The sequence below is a fragment of the Ostrinia furnacalis genome, unplaced genomic scaffold (genome assembly GCF_004193835.3).
Source record: "Ostrinia furnacalis isolate ACB-3 unplaced genomic scaffold, ASM419383v2 OfSCF0239, whole genome shotgun sequence".
In the NCBI taxonomy this organism is placed as follows: Eukaryota; Metazoa; Arthropoda; class Insecta; order Lepidoptera; family Crambidae; genus Ostrinia; species Ostrinia furnacalis.
In genome coordinates this window covers 11,788-37,303 of record NW_021130478.1, presented here as the reverse complement: position 1 = coordinate 37,303, position 25,516 = coordinate 11,788, and the positions used below count along the sequence as shown (strand labels likewise).

At 42.4% G+C, this 25,516-nt stretch overlaps 1 protein-coding gene across 1 annotated transcript; it reads left to right on the top strand.

Annotated features, from left to right (window-relative positions):
- Window positions 1-1,834: 1,834 nt before the first annotated feature.
- On the top strand, window positions 1,835-24,268 carry LOC114357842 (spectrin alpha chain, non-erythrocytic 1-like; the record flags this gene model as incomplete). The annotated part of the gene is made up of 22 exons (XM_028311631.1): window positions 1,835-1,923; window positions 3,502-3,655; window positions 4,868-5,003; window positions 5,943-6,058; window positions 8,310-8,406; window positions 8,534-8,632; window positions 9,902-10,048; window positions 11,546-11,716; window positions 12,150-12,218; window positions 12,716-12,824; window positions 13,475-13,647; window positions 14,672-14,862; window positions 15,757-15,951; window positions 16,785-16,959; window positions 17,621-17,733; window positions 18,454-18,566; window positions 20,724-20,848; window positions 21,210-21,349; window positions 22,095-22,197; window positions 22,660-22,733; window positions 23,133-23,226; window positions 24,110-24,268. Coding segments are annotated over 22 exons (2,842 nt in total), but the record flags the coding sequence as incomplete, so codon positions are not given.
- Between the last annotated feature and the right edge of the window lie 1,248 nt (window positions 24,269-25,516).

Genomic DNA, 25,516 nt, shown 5'->3' with positions numbered 1-25,516 from the left:
AGTTCTTTATTTAGTGCTTTCTTCTTATGATATTTTCATTAATACAATGTAATTAAACTATTTTCAACCTTATGTCTTACACATAGAGTTCAAAATTAATTGAAGAAAAAATACAAATCATGGTAGCATGATGTGCCAGGAACTCTAAATAAATTCTAAAATAATAATCTTTACTTGCTTATGAACCAAATAGTATGAATTCATGGATAAAAAAGCAATTACAGGTACGCAAACTGGGCATTATGGAACGAATCACATGTTCCAAAAAATGGGCCTAACAACAGAAGCTCTCGAGCATGTGGAATACAATGTGGAGTCCATGAAACACTTAATACTGTAAGGATGGGTCTGCTTGGGTCAGGATATCCGGCATCAGAAGACTATTAGGTGGCTTTCACTCAAACGCTTAATTCACTTTACTAATGGATAGGATTATTTTTGACGATAGGGAATAAAAAAGGGAGAATAAAGATCCTAATGGGTCGCTGTGGACTACGCTTAGGTGTGACCCTACATAAAATAACCCAGACAGCTTTGTATCAGCATTGGCTACTGGCAGTATATCAAGGGGTTCGCGTATAGGATCAGTTGCAAGCAACCGACTCAGTCTTCCCTTTATCCGACTGGTTGGGTGTGGACCAGAGTCGATAGCAACATGGAGCCTACATGGACCGATTTGCCCGTAGCTGCCGAAGCTTGCCTGGAAATGGTGAGATGTAAGTGCAAGAAGTAGTGCAGAAGCTGGTGCTGTCTGAAAAAACAACTATAATGGTCACAGCCGTAGCCTTTGTGTTAAAAATAATCTCCCGTACAATGATAATAATCAATCCTCACTTTCCTCACACTTACGAGTACCTTTCCGTTATCACTGGTACAATAGTATGTAGAAATAAAAATGTTAATTAAAATAATAATAATAATCATTAAACGTTTAGACAAATTCAAGTTCTTTATTTAGTGCTTTCTTCTTATGATATTTTCATTATTACAATGTGATTAAACTATTTTCAACCTTATGTCTTACACATAGAGTTCAAAATTAATTGAACAAAAAATACAAATCATGGTAGCATGATGTGCCAGGAACTCTAAATAAATTCTAAAATAATAATCTTTACTTGCTTATGAACCAAATAGTATGAATTAATGGATAAAATAAATATTTTTTTTCGACGCGCATTAAAATTCGCCCGCTGTGTCCTGAAGAAAAATTTTTTTTTCACCTACTTTTTTCAAAAAAAGTACCATACAATGGTACATATTTATAATCCTGATAAATGTAGCTTTCAGGACATATTTTTTTTATTAGATTATCTCCAGTGGCTTAAAAGTAAACGACGTTTATTTAAAAAAATACTTTTTGGTTTTTGTGAATTTTACTCCATATTTCTATTTTTTTGTATGAAAAGGCAAAAAGTTTGTTCTAAAAATAAATTCGCCATCCTTTAATTATCCGAAAATGACACCACACTTGCCCTTATACCCATAGTTTTGAAGATATGGGCCTTAAAGTGAAGCGCGGCAGAAGGAAACTTGCCCCCCCTCCCCCTGCTACCACAGGGGGGGCTCCCAATGTCTACCGACGGAAATCTACTCAGGAGCACCCAAAGAACAACTGGTGAAAAAATGAGCCTTCTATACCAAAGTGGAGGGGTTCTTGCACTAAATTCCCTACTATTACATCTGAGTGTGGTACAGAATAGAATGTAAGCAGCGACAGCAGCTTGCAAGATGGTTTCAACGGGTTTAACTACGAATGTTCTACTTTTGGTATCTCCATGGAGCTTTCCATAGAGATTAGAGAGGTTTTACTAATATTGTGTTTTTATTACAGTCTGGTGGCCGCAGCCAAGGACCGCAAGGCCAGGCTTGAGGACGCGAGAAACCTGTACCAGTTCTTGGAGGACCATGATGAGGAAGAAGGTAAGGTTTTATATTTCATATTCGTTCAGGAAACAGCAGTTCATTTTACACATAAACCCCGCTACAGAAGCATCAAAAACAAGTACTATTTTTCTTTCGAATTTTATTCTGGCACCATTAATTTATACATAAAAATTGTTTTGAAAAGATTTCTTTTATTTCAGTTAAACACTGAATTTAGATTTAATTTAATTTATTAGAATTTTGAATTATCTCAAATCATATCATAATTTTGACTTGAATATAAATGTGACTTGATTTTAATTTTAACTGCATTTGAAATAATATGAATTTAGGTTTAGTACGAATTTTATTTAGTTTTGAACTTGAGATGCAGTTCAAGATTTTTCTCTTGAGGTGGCGGATTCGACTCGTACTCACTCGTTTTGTCCTCAGGTAGTTCCTTTATGGAAATTGTTTCCTAAGCAGTTACTTTCTGTTATTGTTTGACTTTGTGGTTCCAAATAAAAGTGTATAAGTGCCCTGGAAAGGGCATATGTACTGAATAAAATATTTGAATTTGAAATAAAATACATTTTCGTTTCATTATAGGCAGTGGTAGGGTTAATACTGGGACGTGTAAAAGTGCTTTTTAAAAGCCTACTAGCGGCCGCCCGCGACTTTGTACGCGTGGATCCCGTTTTACGAGTACCACCTTCTTCTATCTTACGCGGTTTAGATTTTTTCATACAAATGTTTTTTCCCGCTAACTCCCGTGCCCGTGGGAATTTTGCAATATCCTGTTGTAACTAAGCTTTAAGTTTACTAAGGTACCTGCACCTGCATGCCAAATTTCAAGCGTCTAACTTAAGCGGTTTAGATTTTTCATACAAAAGGATTTTCCCGATAATTCCCGTTCCCGTGGGAATTTCGGGAATTCCTTTCTTAGTGCACCTCTACAGTACCTAAGCTACGTCCCTTCAAAATTTCAAGTGCCTACGTTTAGCCGTTTAGGCTGTGCGTTGATATGTTAGTCAGTCAGTTTCTCCTTTTATATACACTCGACAGCAAATAAATCGCACCACCCGCGACAAGCACTTTCAAACGTATGCATCCCCACTTCACACCAATATTGGTACCATTCAAAAGCCTAGTTCTAAACTTCATTTCATTATAGGAAAGGTTTTTACCCCAAAAATGTTTCTTTAGAAGGATCCAGAGTCACTTCTTAAAAAAATAGATAGTTACGCTTGAGCCAACTTTTATGGCTATAAAACTGTTAAGTTGGGATTAATCGCTATCCATCTGTTAAAGAGGACACGTGTGATCATTATTTGGTTTTATAACCATAAAATTTGGTCTAATTGATCCCAGAGGTGAGCCCAAAGTGAGGTCTTTTTTCAAGTCACATTTATGGTATATGTTAATCATTTATTAAGAAATTAAATGTGTTTTTCTTTAAGGATATTTATTGGGCTTTTAAATAACACCAATATTGTTGGGGCACCATTATTGTGTCAAAAGAAAATCTTTAAAGTTCGCGTCGCGGGTGGTTCGATTTATTTGCTGTCAAGTGTATTTAAATTTAGATACCTATTCAGATTTGCAAAAATAAACGAGTCTTTTCTTTTATAACAGGCTGGGTGACAGAGAAGCAGCGCATCTGCCGCGCGGACGTCGCAGCGAAGGATTTGCGCGCAGTGCTCGCGCTGCGACACAAACACGCGGCGTTGCGACACGAAATCAGGGCGAGAGACCATGTGGCGCAGAGACACCGCGCCAAGGGACAGAGGTAATGAGGGCTATCGTTTTTATACTTAACAGTTGGCACCCCTGGCGATTGACAGGACCTTACTCTACAGTGGCGCCATCTTGATGAGTGCAAATGCGATAGTCCTCCTACCACTTTAGCACTCACCAGTTGGTGCCACTGTCTTCGCTACTAGCAAGTGACAGGACCTTACTCTACAGTGGCGCTAACTGGTGAGCTCTAAAACGATAGCCCTCACTGTCGAGAACTAGAAATAACCAGCCCAAACCAAGTCTTAGATTTTGTTTCCAAGAGTCAGAGGTGAACCTGAAATAAATATGGAAGTGACATGGGAGGGGAATACAAAAAAAGGGGGGAATACAAGCCTGAACTTTTCTAAAGCACATCCAAAGTCTCGCTGACCTTTGACATGACAAAAACACCCTCTCAAGACGTTCCCATACGTCAGGAACTGACTCAGTTAGTTCGCAGCAACTGAGAAATAAATGTAAGGACGACAAGCATATGAATATTTTCTTCATAGGAGTATGAAAACCGTGTGTCCCATTCATGGGGCATTCACAGAATCCAAAGCATCCGTGCTTTATCTAAAACTAGCTGACCCGGCGAACTTTGTTCCGCCTTAATGGCAATAAATAAGCAGACTTTTTTTTTATTTCGAACGGGATAAAAAGTATCCTATGTCTTTCTCCTGGCTCTAAACTACCTCCCTGACAATTTTCAGCTAAATCGGTTCAGCCGTTCTTGAGTTATAAGTGGAGTAACTAACACGACTTTCTTTTATACATATATGTATAGATATGCCACGAAATACATACTCGTATGACGCAATGATCAATCTATCATAAGTCGCGCAGCGAAAGTTTAGACGAATACAATATTATTCTCATTTATGTAATATTTGACCACAACACATTACACATTTAAGTTTAATAAATATCGAATAGATTAGCTACCTCGCTCTTGCTAAATGTGTGAAGGCGAGACAGAAAGCACTTATCCGTCAGACTTCGCAAGAGCGCAGCGAGCGTATACCGATACAAATCCTTGCTTGCCTTGTCCGTTCAGCGCGGATACAAATCTTTGCATGTGTTGGTCGTCTCAACTCTCGCTGCGCGACCTATAACGACTACCTTACTGGTTATTTTTATGTATCATTGTTGTTCCCACTAGTTTAATCGATGCTAAGCACCCATTACCGGTTATTTATGTACCCATTGTTGTTCCTACTAGCCTGATCGACGCCAAGCATCCCAAGAGCGCCGAGATCGAGCGCCGGCTGTCCTCGCTGCAGCAGCAGTGGGCCACGCTCAAGGAACTGGACGACGCGCGCGACAAGCAGCTGGCAGACGCGGCCGAGGCGCACCAGGTGAGACACTTGGCTCCATCATCAGGCCTGGTTCAGTGGCCAGGTTCCTGGAAAAAAATTTCTGCAATAAATAGTTCCTGTAAAAAGAGTTCCAGCAAAAACAGCTCCTGCAATAACAGTTCCTGCAATAACAGTTCCTGAAAAAAAAGTTACTACAAAAAACAGTCCCTACAAAATAGTTCCTATTAAACAGTTCCTACAAAAAACGGGAGGTTTCCGTGGACACACGCCCTAAGCCGCCACTGGATTCCAGCATTTCAGCTTCAGATCCGTTAGTAGCAGTCCCCAGTTTCATGGCTGAGGCTTACCAGGTAAGAAGACACTTGGTTCGATCTCAGGCCAGCAGTCTCTCGCTGTCTCCAGTAGTCTGATCTACGCCAAGCACCCTAAGAGCTAAGGCGTCTGCCTTTGAGAAGCAGCTCGCAGACGCCGCCGAGGCTAAAAGCTCGTCCGTTTTTAGCTCGGTTGAGTTGGTGGTAGGACTTCTTCTAAGTTAGCCACGGACGAATGTCCAATTTTAGGAAAATAACTCGCGGCTCTGTGTCAATAGCCCTGGGGGACACCGTAGTGTTTTAGTGGGTAGGCTCCGCGGTCGGGGACCGAGTTCCACATAACCCACTAACCATCCTCATCGGTGGGTATGCGCAAAGCATTTCCTGACGGGGAAAAAGGACTTGGTCTAAGTCCACCTAGCTACGTACCACCATCTTACAACAGTGTAACAGATTTGTTGTGTTTCGGCAGTTGATGTAAGATTTTGTTTCAAGTGTTTTTTTTATCTAATCTTATTTCGTGATGTGTTAAGAGTACAAGTAAGTTGGACCTATGACCCGTTAGCTCTCCAAAAATAGTCTCCTATATCCTAAGATGTTTTTATAGTATATGTCATTGCCTATGTCTAGTGTTTTGATTTAATAACACTATATGTTTCGTTCACAGTTCTACGGCGATGCCAACGAAGCCGAATCCTGGATGAAGGAAAAGCGAGCGCTGGTTGCGACCGAAGACTGCGGCCGCGACGCTCACGAAGCCGCTGCCTTGTTAGCTCGCCAGAGGGCGTTGCATGACGAGCTCAGAGCTCACGCCGCTGAGCTAGCAGCCTTGGAAGCGAACGCTGAGAGACTAACCGCTAGAGGGATACATACGCTACAGGTGAGATAGGAGAAAGATAGTAGCAAGCTAGTACTTGCTTGCTAGCCACTATAGTCTGGTCTGTGAGCACGTAGAAGTTTGTCCAATGACCCCAAGCTACCCATCCTTATCGCTCGCGCGTAATTATGTTGCTATCGCGCTCGCACACTCACTGCGGGCGCCCGTCGCACAGTCGCGTGCTCACGGACCAGACTATAGTAGAAGGGAACTAGTAGCAAGCTAGTGCTTGCTTGTTAGTTACTAGTGTAGCTACTAGCTCGCCAGAGGGCGCTGCATGACGAGCCCAGAGCTCATGCCGCTGAGCTAGCAGCCTTGGAGGCGAATGCTGAAAGATTAACCGCTAGAGGAATACATACACTACAGGTAAGATACGCTACAGATAGATACTCTACAGGTGAGATTAGGAAAGAAGAACACGCTACAGTTAGGATAGGATGAAAGAAGTAGCTGCTACTGTAGGATAGTAGAAGGGAACTAGAAGCAAGTATTAGTGGTTACTGGCTCGACAGAGGGCGTTGCATGACGAGCTCAGAGCTCACGCGGCTGAGCTCGCAGCCTTGGAAGCGAATGTTGAGAGATTGACCGTTAGAGGGTTACATACGCTACAGGTAAGATAGGAGAGTGAAGAAAATGCTACAGTATCATAAAGCCCGGTCTGTAAGCACGTAGAATTTTGTCCAATGACCCCAAGCTACCCATCCTTATCGCTCGCGCGTAATTATATTGCTGTCCCGACTGTGCGACTGGCACCCGCAGTGAGTGTGCGAGCGCGATAGCCACATAATTACGCGCGAGCGATAAGGATGGGTAGCTAGGGGTCATTGGACAAAATTCTACGTGCTCACGGACCAGACTATAGTAGAAGGGAACTAGTAGCAAGCTGGTGCTTACTTGTTAGTTACTAGTGTAGCTACTAGGTCAGTAGAGGGCGCTGCATGACGAGCTCAGAGCTCACGCCGCTGAGCTAGCAGCCTTAGAAGCGAATGCTGAAAGATTAACCGCTAGAGGGATACACACGCTACAGGTGAGATATCTGTAGGGTAGTCGTAAGAACGCTACAGGTAAGATAGGAAAGTAAAAAGTATTTTATTTGCCAAGAAAACGTTTATAAACAGTTCTTCTAGCGGCAGCTGCTGCACTAAGCTGTGCTCGCGGCAGCCAAAAGTAAAGCTTCAGCCAAACCAACGCGTGCAGATCGCCACTGCACGTGCATAATAAGCCAATGTCGTCCTGTCATTGGTCGCGCGTCCTGTCATTGGTCGTGCGTCCGGTCATTGGTCACGCGTCCTGTCATTGGTCGCGCGTCCTGTCATTGGTCGCGCGTCCTGTCATTGGTCGCCTGTCCTGTCATCGGTCGCGCGTCCTGTCATTGATCGCGCGTCCTATCATTGGTCGCGTGTCCTGTCATTGACCTATGACCGCCATCGTTGATGCGACCTGCACGCGTTGGTTAGGTTGAAGCTTAAGTAAGATAGAAGCAAGCTACTGCTTGCTTGTTAGTTACTAGTGTAGCTACTAGGTCAGTAGAGGGCGTTGCATGACGAGCTCAGAGCTCACGCCGCTGAGCTAGCAGCCTTGGAAGCTAATGCTGAAAAATTAACCGCTAGAGGGATACATACGCTACAGGTAAGATAGGAGAGAGGAGCACTGTAGAGTGAGAGAGTTAGGATGGGAAAAAGGATGTAGTGTATCAGCTACTGTATGATAGTAGAATGGAACTAGAAGCAAGCATTAGTGGCTACTGGTCTGGTAGAGGGCGTTGCATGACGAGCTCAGAGCTCACGCGGCTGAGCTAGCAGCCTTGGAAGCTAATGCTGAGAGATTGACTGCTAGAGGGATTCATACGCTACAGGTGAGATAGGGCAGGGCACATAGTACGTAGAAATGAGGGTCGATGGGACAGCAAGGTTCTGGAAAACGCAGCGTGAGGCGTCCACCCACAAGAAGGACCGACGACATCATAAAGGTAGCAGGAAGGCGCTGGATGCAGGCCGCTACCAACCGATGAACATGGAAATCATTGGGGGAGGCCAATGTTCAGCAGTGAACGTCCTATGGCTGAAATTATGATGATGATGAAGTAAGATAGTAGTAAGGTAGAAGCAAGCTAGTGCTTGCTTGTTAGTTAATAGTGTACCTACCAGGTCGGTAGAGGGCGCTGCATGACGAGCTCAGAGCTCACGCGGCTGAGCTAGCAGCATTGGAAGCTAATGCTGAAAGATTGACTGCTAGAGGGATACATACACTACAGGTAAGATAGGAGAGAGGAGCACTGTAGAGTTAGAGAGTTAGGATATGATAAAGGATGTAGTGTAGCAGCTACTGTAGGATAATAGAATGGAACTAGAAGCAAGCATTAGTGGTTACTGGTCTGGTAGAGAGCGCTGCATGACGAGCTCAGACCTCACGCGGCTGAGCTAGCAGCCTTAGAAGCGAATGCTGAGAGATTGACCGCTAGATGGATACACACGCTACAGGTGAGATAGTAAAAAAAGGAGAAGCTAGTAGTTACTAGCCCAGCTTAGAGAGCCGAAAATACACTTAAAGTGTTAGCGACGTCAAGAAGAGTCAGGATTAACGTTAGCAACATCATGTCAATTGGTTCAAATCAACTAATTAATCTGTTTCGTAATTAAGAAAATGAACATGAAATTTTCGCCAAAAAGGCAATACCGTAGCGAAAACCATCAGGCTCTCTCGCTTACTCACTCGGTAGGCCTCTTTCTTGCATTATCTGATCTCTCACTTCCACAAAATAGCTTCTCTTTCACACTTTTCTGGAAAATCTGGAATGTTCAGGAAAAAATAGAGAAGAAACGAGACGGAAATATCGGACCTCTCGCTTCGAACATTCTAGAGCGTGAGATAGCAATATGTTTTGTCCTTGTCTTGCACGGATGGTCCGTTGCGCGAGGCAATACCGTAAAGAGAGCCGTTTTAGGTTTTTTGTCAATAACTTCGCCAATTTTGGGAATTTTGAGATGAAACTTTTTGTATAATGTAGATAATTTAATTACGCATCTGTATAAAATAAGAAACCATTGTAAAACTACCTGCCAGTTGGAGAAAATTAGCAAAATCTGTGGATTTCCCGAAGACAGGGATAGCAATAGCGTGTGAAAGCGGGACGGAGATAGCCGCTCCCCATAAATACGGAATGAACCGCTCCAGCTGGCATGTATTGTTTTGTTCAGTTCAGAGAACAAGTGCTCCAAGCAACAAGTGATCTGAAGAAGCAAGAACTGAGAAAAGGAAGCGAATAATAAACGCGAGAAGTCTCAGCAAGTGAAATAGTGGTTTTATTCCTGCAAGTAGCACCTACTACGCCTGACATAGTAAGGGCAAGCTCTCAACGGCAGTCATCATCGTCCGGTCAGCGCTCTCGAACACACACAAACGCATACAGTCCACTGCAATCCACCACATAAAGTAAAAAACAATCCTGGAAAAGTTGTACGGAATTGTCACTTATAACATGTCCAAATATACTCGTATTTAAACATTCCCATCTTTTAACATTAAAGTTGAAAAGGATTGGTCGTCTAAATAGATTAGTCGTTGCATAAATTTGCCTTTCGTTATTTATAATTAGTTGCTCGATATTATGTTTAGGTTTTGGTTTGTCGGCAAATCACAGGAACTTTTCTAACAAAATATACTTTCCGTACTAGCAGTCTTATTTTCCTTTCACCTCTAACATAATATTCTTATGACATAATTCAAAACCCTCTAAATTCTGTCCCCAGCTCCCCACAGAAGTCGAGTCAGCAGCGGCTTTAGAAGAGGAAGAATGGGTCAAGGAATCCCGGCTGGTGCCGACAGAAGTTTGGGAGGAGGAGCCCGTGGAAAGACTGGAACATCGCACTGTTACCGAGGAGCGCAGCGTGCCGCAGGTATGTTTCTATCCCTTTCATGCAAAGCAGGATGCTGGTATGAGTGACGGAGACAGGAAGATCCGAAAGCATCTATGATTGTGAGACTATCGCAGCGTGCCACAGGTAATATGATCATCCTTTCTCGCACTAAGCCATATGGTTGGCATGAGTGACAGGGACAGATATCTGTCTTATACCCGAAAGCATCTGATTCTGTGACTAAGAGACAAACTCTTAACATTGTTGTCCAAATTCTTGAATGGTTCTATCCCTCTCACATAAAGTGGGATGCCGGCATGACGATGACAGATATAAAAGGAATCCCGGCTAGTTCCCACCGAAGTTTGGGAAAGAGCCCGTGGAAAGATTGGAACACCGCACCGTCACCGAGGAGCGAAGCGTGCCGCAGGTATGTTTCTATCCCTCTCCAGCAAAGCAGGATGTCGGCGTGAGTGACAGTGACAGATAGAATCCCGTCTGGTACCCACCGAAGTTTGGGAGGAAGAGCCCGTGGAGAGATTGGAACACCGCACCGTCACCGAGGAGCGAAGCGTGCCGCAGGTATGTTTCTATCCCTCTCCAGCAAAGCAGGATGTCGGCGTGAGTGACAGTGACAGATAGAATCCCGTCTGGTACCCACCGAAGTTTGGGAGGAAGAGCCCGTGGAGAGATTGGAACACCGCACCGTCACCGAGGAGCGAAGCGTGCCGCAGGTATGTTTCTATCCCTCTCACGCGAGGAGGGATGCTGGCATGAGTGACAGAGACAGGTAGACCCGAAATATTCTGTGAGGTCCCCTACAATGTTACCCGAAGTTTAGAATGTTTTGATCCTTCTCATGCAATGCGAAATGCTGGTGACAGTAACAGATAACTTCGAATCCACGTTACGTAAACAGCGTATTAGAGTAAGCGCTGCTGGAAGGATTCATGGTCAGTCCAAATCGAGGTTTTCCACCATCCAACTATAGTTTCCACCACTGCTACGCCTGTACAGTTAAGATCTACAGCTTGACAAAAATCAAAATCAAAAGTATTCATTCAGTTTAGACCACAAGTGGCACTTATGAACGTCAAAATTATTATAGAAAATAATAAAAAAGAAAAGTTAGCCCTTATGGGGCACTTTACATGTCTCCTTATCTTTTGGGCCCTACCAGCGCTTCGAGACAAACATATGGCAAGTGCTGAGAAGAAACGCCGGAACAAACTCAGTCACCACTTATTGCCAGGAATTATTTATCTAACGGTAAGAATAGTCAAATTTAAGTACATCAAATATGTGCAGACTGAACTGACCACGCATCCTTGTCATCAATATAGTCTCGAACCTTGTAAGTACCCTTTGACTGTAGAATCAGTTTTTAAACAGGCCCAGACGATAGCTTCTAGATTTTAAACGAGTTCAAAACCACCTCTAGTACCCATCGGAACCCCTTAACAAATTCTCCATGGCGTCATAGTAAAATTAACTTTAGTAATCCCTAATTTAATATGTTCTATTCAATTCCTACAGGTCAAGGCCCTCTACGCTTTCACCGGACAAGGCATTTCGATGCAGAAGGGCGAGGTGATGTTCCTGATCAACAAGACCAATCCGGACTGGTGGTCGGTGCGGAAAGCTGACAGGACCGATGGCTTTGTCCCCGCTAATTATGTGCGAGAGATCGAGCCGAGGGTTGTGCCGGTAAGTGAGAGCGATTGGTGATAGCGTTAAGAATGTTACGTTTGTAATTATAGAGTAGAGGGAGACTCATTGTTGCGTAAAAATAAAAAGTCACCTAAATTAAGTCATTTTCTGCACATTGAAACATTGTTCAATAAACAAAATAAAATTGCTGTCGAAAAAGTGACGTAGCTAGATTCTTGTGTGTGTATCATAAAGTTAATATATATTATTTGTGTGTATAAAATGTACACATTCATACTTTTATAGAAACGCAAATTACCTAACTGCTTGTTAAATTTAATGCATTTAATTTCAAAGCTATGAAGAACTTTTTTTAATTTGTCTTGTAATTGTTGCTGGATTCAACTATCCAGCTTTTAATAATTCATACTTATGTAGGTACTTATGCCTAATGCTGTCACAGATCCTACAACAAACGATTTCTTCCCAGGTGCAAGTTCGCCGCCCAGAGAAAGTCCGTACTGTCCAGCGCGTGAAGAAGACGGTCCTAGTGAAGCAGGTAATTTTCTTTTGTTTTATCTTTCTCGTCCCAACTCTTTGGCAGTGGATCTACCCACAAGTTTCATTAATATATTCTTATAATCTTTTTCATTTAATTTTTTTTTAAAAAAGAGGAAAAAAATTATAGTCCAACAACTGAAACGTCAAGTCAGATGTGTAACAGCCCAATATTGATAGTAGCACAAAATCAAAATTATTTATTCAGTTTAGACCACAAGTGGCACTTATGAACGTCAATAGAAAATAATAAAAAAAGAAAAGGTAGCCCTTATACAGAATAATAATAAGTACTACGTAATAGTAGCGCCCTCCTGTAAATGTCATATCTGGGACAGTTCAGTGTTCTAAAGTCCATACGGAGTGGGAAACTTTTTTGGCAACATTTTAAAAATGATTTTTGTTTTCTATATGTTGTGTTATTTGATTGCTAAATAAAGTTATTCAATATCTATTCAAAGATAAATAAGTATTTCTATTTTTATTTCTTTCATCCAGGTAGTGCCAGTGCGTCGTCCGCGGCCGCACGCCCGCCGCGCGTCCCGCGCCGCCCCCGCCCGTCTGCCCACCGTTGAAGACAGGCGAGCGGCTATCAAGAAAGATTACGGTGAGATTGGAATCTTAAGGTTAATCCTAGACAGTTCTAGTACTAGGGTCGAGGTGCAGAGAAGTCCGTTGCACAAGCGATGTCCCCAATACCGATCAGCTGTAGCTGATCGAGAAGCTTGGGCAATGAGCGTAAACTCGAGACCACGGCTACTGGTCGAAGAACCTGGATTGATCTAGTCTTTAGGAGAAACAATAAGCTTTGTGAAGCTGAGTCACTGTGGAAACTATGGTGGTAGACACAAGAGAGATTGTGTTCATTCAGTTTTTGAGAGCCTACGAACAATCAAGTTGTGTAAAGGTGAGACACTGTGGAAAAGGGTGGTGGTACGAAGACGGACTGCGAATTCACATGCTTGCTATGAAATGTTATTGCTGCCCCTGTAATCAAAATGTCCCCTGTAATGAATGCCTACAATCAATTAATTTTATTTTTTACACTGTTTAAATTGATTTACTATTGAATTTCGAGATAGATAGTTTCATCACCAATTTTTGGTTGAGTAAAGCGTGGGTTGCAAGGAGTTTGATCCGAGCAATCCAAGCGTCAATATTGTTTAGCGTGTACCGATAACACTCAAACATTAGTGGAAGAATGGTGGGGCGCGTCTTCGTGGATGAAACGATCTATAAACTCCTTGTTTGTTACAGAGGAGCTCCTCCAACTCTCGGAGGCTCGCCGGGCCCAACTAGAAGACGCAATCCAGCTGTACGGCTTCTTCGCGGAGTGCGACGACTTCGACAAGTGGATGAAGGAACGCGAGCGGATGCTGCGGACTGATGACGCGGGAGACAGCGTGGACACGGCTAAGAGGAAGTACGAGGTGAGAGGATTACCAGGTCTACAGAGCCTCGTACGAGATGAGGAGAAGAATTGTATCTTTTTAGAGACCAGGTGAGAGGATGGCGTCTCTAAAGATACCCATGTGGCAGATGAGGGGATATATTGTCTCTTTTTAGACTTAAGACTTAAGTACCAGGTGTGGATGGGGGTTATGTGTCTCTTCAGAGACGTACGAGCTAAAGTGATGCCGTGTCTCTTTAGAGACTCAAGTACGAACTGAGGCGATGACGTGTCTCTTTAGAAACTCAAGTACGAGCTGAGGCGATGACGTGTCTCTTTAGAGACCCAAGTACCAAGTGCCGGGATGACGTGTCTTTTTAGAAACCCTAGTGTGTGTTAGAGACGCGAGTGCGACGACTTCGACAAGTGGATGAAGGAACGCGAGCGGATGCTGCGGACTGACGACGCGGGAGACAGCGTGGACACGGCCAAGAGAAAGTACGAGGTGAGGGGATTACCAGGATCTAGGGCATTGTTTTTCAACCTTTTTAAACACCGACCTATGTGAAACCACGGAGCTACACTGGGGCGCCGAAATGTCAACGCCCATGTGACATCTGTCTTCGAAACCCAAGTATGTACCAGGTGTAGGCTGGGGTGACGTGTTTCTCTTAAAGACCTAAGTACCTGGTACTTAGGTGGGGATGATGAGTTTCTTTAGAGCTAGGGTCTTTAGATGAAGATATTTATCATCAGAATCTTTGAAGACCCATAAACCAGGTGAGATGAAGTGTCTCTTTAGATACTGAAACTACTGAATAGTGTCTTTAAAAACTAAAGTACCAGGTGTAAGAGTTAATTTGACACATAGTCAAAATTTTAACTTAAATACACAATATTAGTATCCACGACCTTATGCTAGACAAGTACTAGCTTTCCGCCCGCGGCTTCGCCCGCGTGGAATTGTCTGTCACAGAAAACCTTTATCGCGCGCGTCCCTGTTTTAAAAACCGGGGTAAAAACTATCCTATGTCCTTTTACAATCTTAACTTTTCTTCACCCAGAAATTCGTCACGGACCTGTCAGCGGCCTCCAAGCGCCTCGAACACATCGACGCAGCAGCAGAACAGCTGGTGGCCGCCAAGCACAGCCAGGCCGGCAAGGCGACCGCCAGGAGGCAGCAGCTGAAGCAGCAGTGGGACCGGCTGCTGCGGCTCAAGCAGCAGAAGGAGAAGAGCTTGGAAGGCGCTTCCAGGTGAGTGAGATAAGTTTGGGAGTAATATTGAGTGTGGAACGCTTTAAGTAAAAACCCTGGGAGTTTTAGGAGTTCGGGATTCGTGATAGGTGTGGGGGCTGTAGAATGTTGTAGGAATTTAGTAGGCTAAGTGACATTTAGGTGAGCCGTAAAGTTTTCTTATAGCTGTCGTCGCGACTCCGCGACTCTGTTAGCTAATATATGAAATTGACAAGAATGGCCAGTGTACGTAGTCGCTTAAAGAGCTGCAAAGTAGTTGCATACGTAAGTACTTGCAAACAGGGGTTAGCAAGCCAAGCAGGTGGGACAGTTATAAGAGGTGGTAGTCGCCAAACACAGCCAGGCCGGCAAGGCGACCGCCAGGAGGTATAATGAACCGACCAGAATCTTTGAATCTTTGAATCTTTGAGCGTTGAGAAGAGCTTGGAAGGCGCTTCCAGGTGAGTGAATTAGGCTTGGGAGTTTTAGAAGTTAGGGAGTAATATTGAGTGTGGAGGATAACCCTGGGATTATTAGGAGTTCGAGAGTTCTGTTGGGTGTGCGGGCTGTAGAATGATGTAGTATTTAGTAGATTAGGTGACATTTGAGGAATAGATACAACTTTCGATAGCGCTTCGGGGGAGGAAGCAGCTTAGGGGACTGCTATTGTGTATGGATTTGTTCTGTGACAGGAAGAAACATAATTTACTTTTACAAACTAAACGGTATTTCACTTTCGGCCCTCGACCTCATGGTTAAACATAGTCCTTCGAGCCGGATGAATAAATAGCCTACAGTCTCACTGGAGATCGTAATTAATTTGGACTGGAAGCTATATAGACTACATAGAGCCTACTTCAGACTCCACAATAACCTGTAACTATTCTCCTAAATAATCTTTATTTTCATCTCCAGCGTGGAACTCTTCGGCCGCACCTGCGATGAGGCCCTCGACTGGATGGCCGAGAAGGAACAGCAGCTGGCAGCCAGCAACGCGCCGCCTTCCGACCTGCGCACAGTGCAGGCCTTGCAGCGACGCCACGCACAGCTGGAGAGGGAGTTGGAGCCGCTGAGGGAGAAGGTGTCTACTGTCAACCTGCTGGCCACTGAGTGAGTACACAGCAGGTGACATTAACGTACTGAATTCAGACCTGCACCGTTCTGGAGACAGCCACACATAGCTGGAAGCACTCGAGAGGTGTCCATCGTCACTGTTGGCCACTGAGTGAGTATGCAGCAGGTGACAGTAGCTTACAGCAAGTAACGCACCATCTGCGTCCACCTGCTGATTACTGAGTGTCAACCTGTTGGCCACTGAGTGAGTACAGCAGCTGTCAGTAGCTCACAGAAAATAACGCACCATCCGCGTTAACCTTCTGGCCACTTAGTGAGTGTAACCTTTTGTTGCTGTCAGCTGTCAGTATATTGAATCTGCTGGCCACTGAATAAATATACAGCAGCTGCGCCAGCGAAAACAGCATCTTCCTACCTTAAGACCTTAAGGCTTGATTTCCTTCTAACTTGACGTCGGTAACCGGCATCGGTCACGTATAACCACAGAAAAGACCCGCACTGCGAAACCGATCGCTGTACAAAAAAATCATGTTTTGGCTGTATGCGCATCCTTTTTGTGGGATTTGAGGATACCACTATAAGGAAGAAGGAATCGCTTCCTTCCGAGCGGGTGCTGTGCTCGGGGACAAAGGTCCAGTTATTACCATCTCGGTTTTTCTATATATACTTAGTTGGCAGAGAACTCTGTCACTGCGATGCAGGTTTATAGGCGCGGTGGCGTGTGCCATAGTAAGGTAGCTGTCAGCGCCATCTGTTGGTTGATGACTGTAGTGGCGTGTCGATAGATGTCGCCAAAAATCAAATTATAACTCAAAACTATTCTTCTTCACCTCATCACCGTCATGCTAATATCAACTCTATTCCCACAGCGTCAAGAGCCAATACCCCAACGAGCGGGCGAACGTGGAAGCGCGCCAGCAAGAGATCAAGGCGGTATGGGAGCGGTGCCAGGCGCAGGCCGCCGAGCGACGCTCCCGGCTGGAAAGCGCCGTGGGACACCAGATCTTTGGCAGGAGCAGCCAGATGCTGCAGGATTGGCTGCAGGTAATGATCTTTCATTTCCACAGCTTTCATTTGATATTTGTAAGTTGATAATAATTTCATGATACAAACATAAAACAAACTCTTAAAACTAATTTATTTTTGTAAGTAGGCTTTTAAAAAGCGCTTTTACACACTCACTTTTAATCTTCTATCACTCGCACCATAAGCCACAATTTTAGGGCAGTTTCGTTTGGCGCTGAAAATATAGCTTCTCTTCGTTGCTACTCTATTGACAGAGTGGGCGTGGTGGTCAAGATATGAGTCAAGAGTGTAACGACCATTTGGTCTGGTGCCAAACTTCATAATCCGTCGCCATTTCTCCAGTATTTCCCTTTTCTTACATTCGTGGACATTGGAGCGCGTTTTGTGACCGGTCCAACGCTTGAGTGCCCAGTGGGCCTTATTACAAAAAAGTTAACCGGGACGAACTTTGGTTTAAAATGACATTTCCATACTAAGTGTCAATTTAAACCAGAGGGTTCAAACAGAGTCTAACTTTTTGTATTATGGAGGATAGTCTCAATTTTTTCATGCGCAACGAATCGTTCTCCAGTGTCGTTTCTATACGTAATATGCTCCAAAAAAAAGCGAGAATATTAATTAGAATAGATAGCCCTGTTTATAATGTGCAAGGATATTCATTGATTGACATTTCCCCCAGAATGTGCACGAGCAGCTGTCATCCGAAGCATCGGCTAAGGACGTGGCGACGGCGGAAGCGCTGCACAAGAGACACCAGGAGCTTGGCGATGACATCAAGGCGCACGAGGATGAGTGAGTCGCTTTATGATACTTTTGCTAGCTTCTGTGTTGTCCTTTATTAGTATGCATGTGGGTTGCTTTTTCAGCAAAGCTAGGATGCGTGTCATGATGATTTCTTATTTATTTATTTATTTAAAGGCACAACCACAGAATACAATTCAATAAAATTACAATGATAACTTAACTATCGTATCGTAGTATTGTATCGATTTTGAACGACAAATTATGGTCAATACTATGTTGTTTGTGATCCCACGACCTAATGACGGTCGCGAGTAGCACCTGAATTCGGGCAGTACAGGGAAAGACCATGGTCCAGTAGAGGACATGGGCTTGTCTTAAATCGATAAGATTGTATGTGTCCTAGTCATACTGGATACTTATGGGGTTTGCTTGTAAAGATCTTTAAAAACTTTATAATTGTTGCAATTTACGTCGAGCTTTACATGTGTGGTGACTCGCTACTGTTCGTTTTTCAAAAGCTTTGATAGACTTTACACTATCGTTATGTGCATGTGCACGTACACACACACAAGTAAAGCTCACTCGCCTTCCTGAGTTGCAAGAACTATACACGGAATACTATACGTTATGATGAGAGTTTGAAGCTTGTTTTTTCGAGCGAGCAATTTGTATTCATATTGCTCTTAGTTTTCATGAAAATATTTAGTGAGATTCTGTTTACTGTGTCTGAAATCGACGCTTCAATCCGTACGTTGCATTTGTCCCCAGGTTCAAAGAGGTGATCGGGCTGGGCAAGCAGCTGGTCGGCAACAACCCGTCGCTGACCGACGTCGCCGACAAGATCAACCATCTGCACGACGAACAGAAGGCCGTCGAGAAACGTGAGTATATGTATTGTTTGAAAATTGTATTGATTAAACTTTAAATGTCGGCAAGGGGATTTGTAGACTTTTATTTTAGCCTTAGGGGATGTTTAGACATCCCCTAAGGATATCCGTTCAAAGTTAAAATTTAGATTCATTACATCAAGGTGTATATAAATTACCTTTTCTTTTTGTTCTACGATTTTGCTCAGTTTAGGAGATAGAGTTAATTTTGTGATTTATCCATAACTATCACCCATGGTTGGTTTTTAGTTTTTTTCTCACTCTGGAAGCTTCTCTAGCGTAAGTGAGTAAAAACAAACAACAAGTGCTCGCCAAAGTGAGAAAAAAATTAAAAACCAACCATACATAGGTGATAGTTTAGGATAAACCACAAAATTAACTCTATCTCCTAAACTAAGCAAAGTCATATGACATACAGTCGTGGTCAACTAATTAGGGACGTTATATGACTAAAACACAAGACCGTCTCTCCAGCCCGAAAAAAAAAATCTTCACGAGGCTTTGTAGCTTGTGCCTATTAATAACAAGTAATTTGGCTAGTATTCTAAATATTTAAAGGCCAGAAAAGAAACTAGCTAGTTGCGATCAATATTTTTAAAATAAATAAATCATTGCCACCTACACATTTATTGACCTAGGGATGGACAACTAATTAGGGACACGTAACACTTTCACTGTAAATGTAAATAAATTTCTAAAGAAATATTATTCCAAACACCATTAAATGCCACGAAAAGCTGATTTTTAGTGCCAGTACGTTGAGCTGCAACTTTTTCCTTCGTTTCATACCATAAGCTCTATAGGGCTTAAGTCTGAGTTGTTTTCGGGCCAATCTAGTACCGTCACTGACTGTTGCGCTAGGAATTATTAAACAGAGTACGCGGTATGGTTTGGGTCGTTATCGTGTTGAAATGTTCATGAGACTGGTAAGACTTCTTCAGCATACGATAGCATCGTTTTCTCCAATATTTATTTGTATTGGAATTGCTCAAGTTTAACTTCAGTTCTTTTTATAGGTTACACTCTATGTCCAGAAAAACAGCCCCAGATTTTTATATTGCCGCCTGTATGTTTCACCTGCTTCTTCGTTTACTTTGGTATCATTTCAGACTTTACAGGTCGTCGCGCGTATTGTCTGTAATCGGATGAAATAAGATTTATCTTGATCTCATCAGAAAACAGCACACAGAGCAAAAGCCTAATGTCCATACTTTCTTGCAAACGCCAATCTTGCTTCTTTGTGTTCCATCTTCAGTAGTGGAACTTTTCGAGGAATTCTTCCTACAAGCTTTGCCTCCACCAGTCACCTTCTGACGGTCCTCGCAGATACTCCAGCAGTCGGTTCTGGTCACAAAATCTCGCTCTTGATCAGAACGAAACCCTTAAAGGGGTCTCTCATTGCGAGAGTGACCATGCTGCGATCATCTTGTGGGGTTGTTTTTATTGGTCTCTTCCTTCTAGGCATACTTTCTGTGGTTTCATGATTTTGAAATAAGCCACTGCATCGTAGATTCATGTTTTTGGAACATTTCAGATGATCTGAAATTTACCGGTATGGCCATCCACACTGATGAAGATTGATTATAACTTAGCGCATTGTTGCTTTTCTTTCAGCCCATTACCATTAATAATTTGATGAGTTTTTAACTCGCAAGATAAGAATATCGCTTTAAATTGACGCCGAAATTACAAATGAACAGAATAAAAGTTATTACTTTTTATTTTTTTTTTAATTTAGAAGGAAAAACTTAAGCGTCCCTAATTAGGTGGCCAGACCGTCCGTACCATAATTACCGATTCATGTGATTTGATTAAGATTTTTTATTAAGTTAGTAAGTTTTTTTGTTGTTATTGTATTCTGTTAAATAGAGTACTTGATAGTCAATATGTTTACAAAGTAACAGCCAGTAATATTGAATGAAGCTCACAATAATAGGATATGAACACTTAGTATTGCTTAGTATTCTATCTGTCCCTAATTAGTTGACCACGACTGTATATATATACATGGAGGTGATTTCGATACACCTTGATGTAAGGAATCTAAATTTTAGCTTTGAAGGTCAACTCTCTGGCCACCCTGTATAAGTAGTCTTCTTTACCTCAATGGGCATAATTAGACTATGTATATATTTATGTATCTTTCCACAGACTGGGCGGAGAAAGACGCGCGTCTAAAGCAGCTGGTGCAACTAGCAAGTTTCAACCGCGAGGCCGACCACATCGACGCGGCCAGCGGCGCGCACCTGGCCTGCCTCGACTACCGTCATACTGGGGTACGTACACATCATCATCATCATCATCTCAGCTATAGGACGTCCACTGCTGAACATAGGCCTCCCCCAATGCTTTCCACGTTGATCGATTGGTAGCGGCCTGCGTCCAGCGCTTCCCTGCTATCTTTACGATGTCGTTGTACGGTACGTACACAACTACGATGTAAACCGTGGCGACATCTATCAAAGCGCCCGACAGATAGCGCTAGACCTATATCAGGCAAGTGTATGAAGGTCAATGGCAAGCAAATACAATAATATGCTATACGATCGGCTTTACGGTTTTTTTACTCACTTCCAGACTGATGTTCCTGTGTAAAATGTCCATATTTATTTATTTATATTTACTTCTTGTTCCCAGTCGTCTGTGGACGAAGCAGAGGCGCTTCTCAAGAGACACGAAGAATTAGAGGCTCGTTTAGCGGCGCAGGACGATCGCCTGGCTGCGCTCAAGCAAAGAGCCGCCAACTTACAGCGTGCACAACATTATGCTGCTGACCAGTGAGTATACAATACTCCCAACTGACAATATCACACTAAGAGCTACCCAATAATACTCGCAACAGTGAGAAAACACTCGCAATACCGAAGGAGTTCTCACCGGCACTAATTTATTACTCAGCAAACTACCAACACTACTCTACTGACCAGTGATTACTTACCAACACTTTTAACACTACGCCGCCAACCAGCGAATAATCACTAATACTTCCTCGCTTGTCAGTGAGTGTACTAAGACTAGGCACTCCACTATACAGCGAGTATTAAAGTCCGGTCGCCGAGCAGATAGAATTTCGTCCAATGACCCCAAGCTACCCACAACCTTATTACTCGCGTGTAATTATATGGATGGGTAGCTTGGGGTCATTGGACGAAATTCTATGTGCTCGGCGACCGGACTTTACCAACGATTCGCTGCCGACCAGTGAAATCTCACTAACACTTCCAACACCGCTTCTCTTGTCAACTAGAAGTACCACGCCGCCGGCCATTAAATATTACCTATCCTCGCATCGGCAGTCGGTATATCACTGACACCGTTGGGCTATTGTCCTTTAACTTATTTATTTACACACATGTCACTATGCAATGTGTTTGTCTTCTTACCATCTCTTGATGGAAGTTTATTCTAAACAGCTCTATCACCGACACCGTTGAACTATGGTCGCCTTAATTATTATTTATTTACACACATACTGCGTAATAAGTGTATGAACGTTGATTCTAAACAATGCTTCTCTTCCAGCATCGTAGCGCGGCGCGATGCAGTCGTGCAAAAGCGAGATGCGGTGCGACACGCCGCGGCGGATAGAAGGCGGGCGCTACTCGCCAGCTTGGCGCATCAACAGGTTCGTATTTAAAAACAATCAAGATTACTATGCTAATTGCCAGTGGCGAAACTACCGCCGTATACGACTAGAGACGTATTTTTCTTAAAGGTTTGTTTGTCACCTGTCATCCGATTTGCAATGGAGGAAAGTCGAACCTTAATTTCGAACTCCTCCTATGTTCTTCTGATTAATTTCGTTGCGGGTCCAATGACTGTTTAACTTTCCCCCGGGACAAACTTGACCTTCATTGGTCGGGTTTTTATGGCGGTCAAACTGTAGATCCTGGCTACACAGGAGTTGCAGTGGTGGGAACGAGAGGTGGGAATAGTCCCGTAATAGTATCTTAGATACACTCCAGCATCAAAACACGACCCGAAATAGGGTGCATTAATTCCACTTAGAATTCGTTTCATAACAGTCGCGCATGAATCGTTGTTAATTGCAAAATAATGAAATTAACTGATTAATTTTTATTTTTAGTTCCTCGCAGCTGCAGAAGAACTCCAGAGTTGGATCCAGGACAAAACTAAAACGGCGAAAGATCAGAGCTACAGGTAAATTACGTCTTTGTTATGTTTAAAGATCATAGCAGACTTATTAACTCGGAAAGGGATCAACGATCCCGCGCTATCAACCGCGAGGCGAGGCGTTTACGTTACGTTGCAGAAAGTGTGTGTTGCAGTAGAGTTTCATATAAAGAATACTGACCGCTTCGAGTTGATACGGTTACGATCCCTTTCCGGGTTGATAAGTGTGCTACGTCCTTTAATCTCTTTGAGACAGGCTTTTAAAAAAGTTTTTAAGGAAATATCTCTTTTAATTCGACACCTTCGGTCTGTAGCTTATTCATTTTTACTGAGAACTGTTTATTGTTTAATGGTGTCATCTAAACAATTATTTATTGGAATTGTACTCAATTGAACATTATTAACGATATTGTGATGTTATCGCAGGGATCTCGCCAACTTGGAGCGCAAGCTGCAAAAGCACGAGGCATTCGAACGGGAACTGCAGGCCAACGAGAAACAGCTCAGGAATGTTGAGAGCGTGAGTATTATTTAATACTATATGTATCACAGTACCACTTTCTACAGCGATTTCGCCCGTATTTTGAAAGTTACAAACATTTAAAAGGCTTAGGCCCGTTTTCACCATCAATCCCTAATTTTTAAGTGACCGCTATAGTAACACATAACAGGAATTTTGTATTCATAGGCGTCACTTAAACATTGGGGATGGGTGGCTTAAACATTAGGGGTGAAAATTATTATAAATTGTGTATTATTATTATAAAGAGCTGTGGTTTTCTGAATAAAGAAAAATAAAATAAAAAACGGGCATTATACTTTAAGACTATAAAACTAAAATTGAAACTGATGTCTTTTTTTGAGCCAGTTGCTAAAACTGTCATATAGTCGTTTTATTGTTGTGAATGCTTATACTAAAACGTTTGTTTTTATTTGTATAGAGAACAATAGTGTCTAGACAAACCTAAAAAGGATTTAGGACGCTATTTGGATCAAATATGTAATTGCTCAATAATGAATAATAAATAAATAAATAAATAAATAAATAAATATTATTTTGTTCTTTTAATCGGCCAATCGTTAAATCTATTGTTTTTACTAAAACTTTGATAAAATGATGATAAAAAAATACATATTAATGAGTCCATAATTAAGAAGTCCGCAATTTTTACGGCGGTCATCGTCAGATTTTTTGCATGTTTTCACGCAAAATGAATGGGATCCCTAAAATCTTGTCATTAAGTTAATTTTTGATGGTTTTCCATGTTTATTTTATGAATGTCCTCATTCCCTTAAACTGTCAAGTTGCTAAAACTTAATAATTTTTTCGTCCCTTATGGGTCATTTGCCAAACTCTTTATTATCATGTGTATGTATTATCTTTATTTTGTGTTGTCCCTTAGATCGGTCAGTCCCTCCAGACATCAGACCCGGCTCGCGCGGCGGAAGTATCAGAACAACTGCAGGCGCTTCAGACAGCTTGGGAGCAGCTGGTCGCAGCATCCCGCGATAAGGGCAGCAAGCTGCGGCAAGCTGCGTTACAGAGACAGCACAGGCGGTGAGAAATCACTTATTAATGATTTGGAAAACATACGTCATTATTTTCAGGTTATTTAGTATCCACTGCAGAAACACGGCGTTCTCAAATGGCAATGCCAGATTTTGTATGGAAGGTGGCGTCTTTTTTTCGCGCGGCCATCGACCAAACTTCTAATGCTCGTAACTTAGTTCAAGAATGAGTTTAGAGGTATACATGTCATAGTAGGTAAGTTTGGTTTATTACACTACTAGCTGACCCGGCGAACTTTGTTCCGCTTTAATGGCAATAAATAAGCAGACTTTTTTTTAAATTTCGAACGGGATAAAAAGTATCCTATGTCCTTATCCTGGCTCTAAACTACCTCCCTGACAATTTTCAGCTAAATCGGTTCAGCCGTTCTTGAGTTATAAGTGGTGTAACTAACACGACTTTCTTTTATATATATAGATTTTGTAATCAAAAAACAAGGTTTGTTCGATGGCCTCGCGAAAAAAAAGACGCCAATTTCCAGCATTGTCTTTTACTAGTGGAAAATTCAGGATTTAGCCTACATTCCCTACGCTGGCCAGATAGGTTGGGAAGGCCTGACGTTTGCATATTTATCCTACTAGCGGCCGCCCGCGACGCGTGGACCTCGTTTTACCCCCATATTATAATTAATATTTACGAACATCAAAAACAGTAGTTTGTCCAGCGCTGAAGATTTTAACCAATAACTATAGATGGCACTTTTTAAACACATCTTATTTATTTATTGAAATTTATTTCACACATATCGTTATAAATTATAGCCTATATTTTAATCTGTGTTATAAACAATAATACTGTAAAGTTTCAACAAAATCTGTTCAATAGTTTGCGTGAAAGAGTAACAAACATCCAGACATCATGACATCCTAACTTTCGCCTTAATAATATTAGTAGGATAGAATAGAATAGAATAAAATAGAATAGAATCTATATATATAAAAGAAAGTCGTGTTAGTTACTCCACTTATAACTCAAGAACGGCTGAACCGATTTAGCTGAAAATTGTCAGGGAGGTAGTTTAGAGCCAGGAGAAGGACATAGGATACTTTTTATCCCGTTCGAAATAAAAAAAAAGTCTGCTAATTTAGTGCCATTAAGGCGGAACAAAGTTCGCCGGGTCAGCTAGTAGAATATATTTATTTGTAATAAATGTGGTGATAGTAGGATAGTTGCCTCTTACAACATAAAAAAATAGTTTTTTCTTTCCTCGCAGTAGGTCTAAAACACCTAAAAATATCCA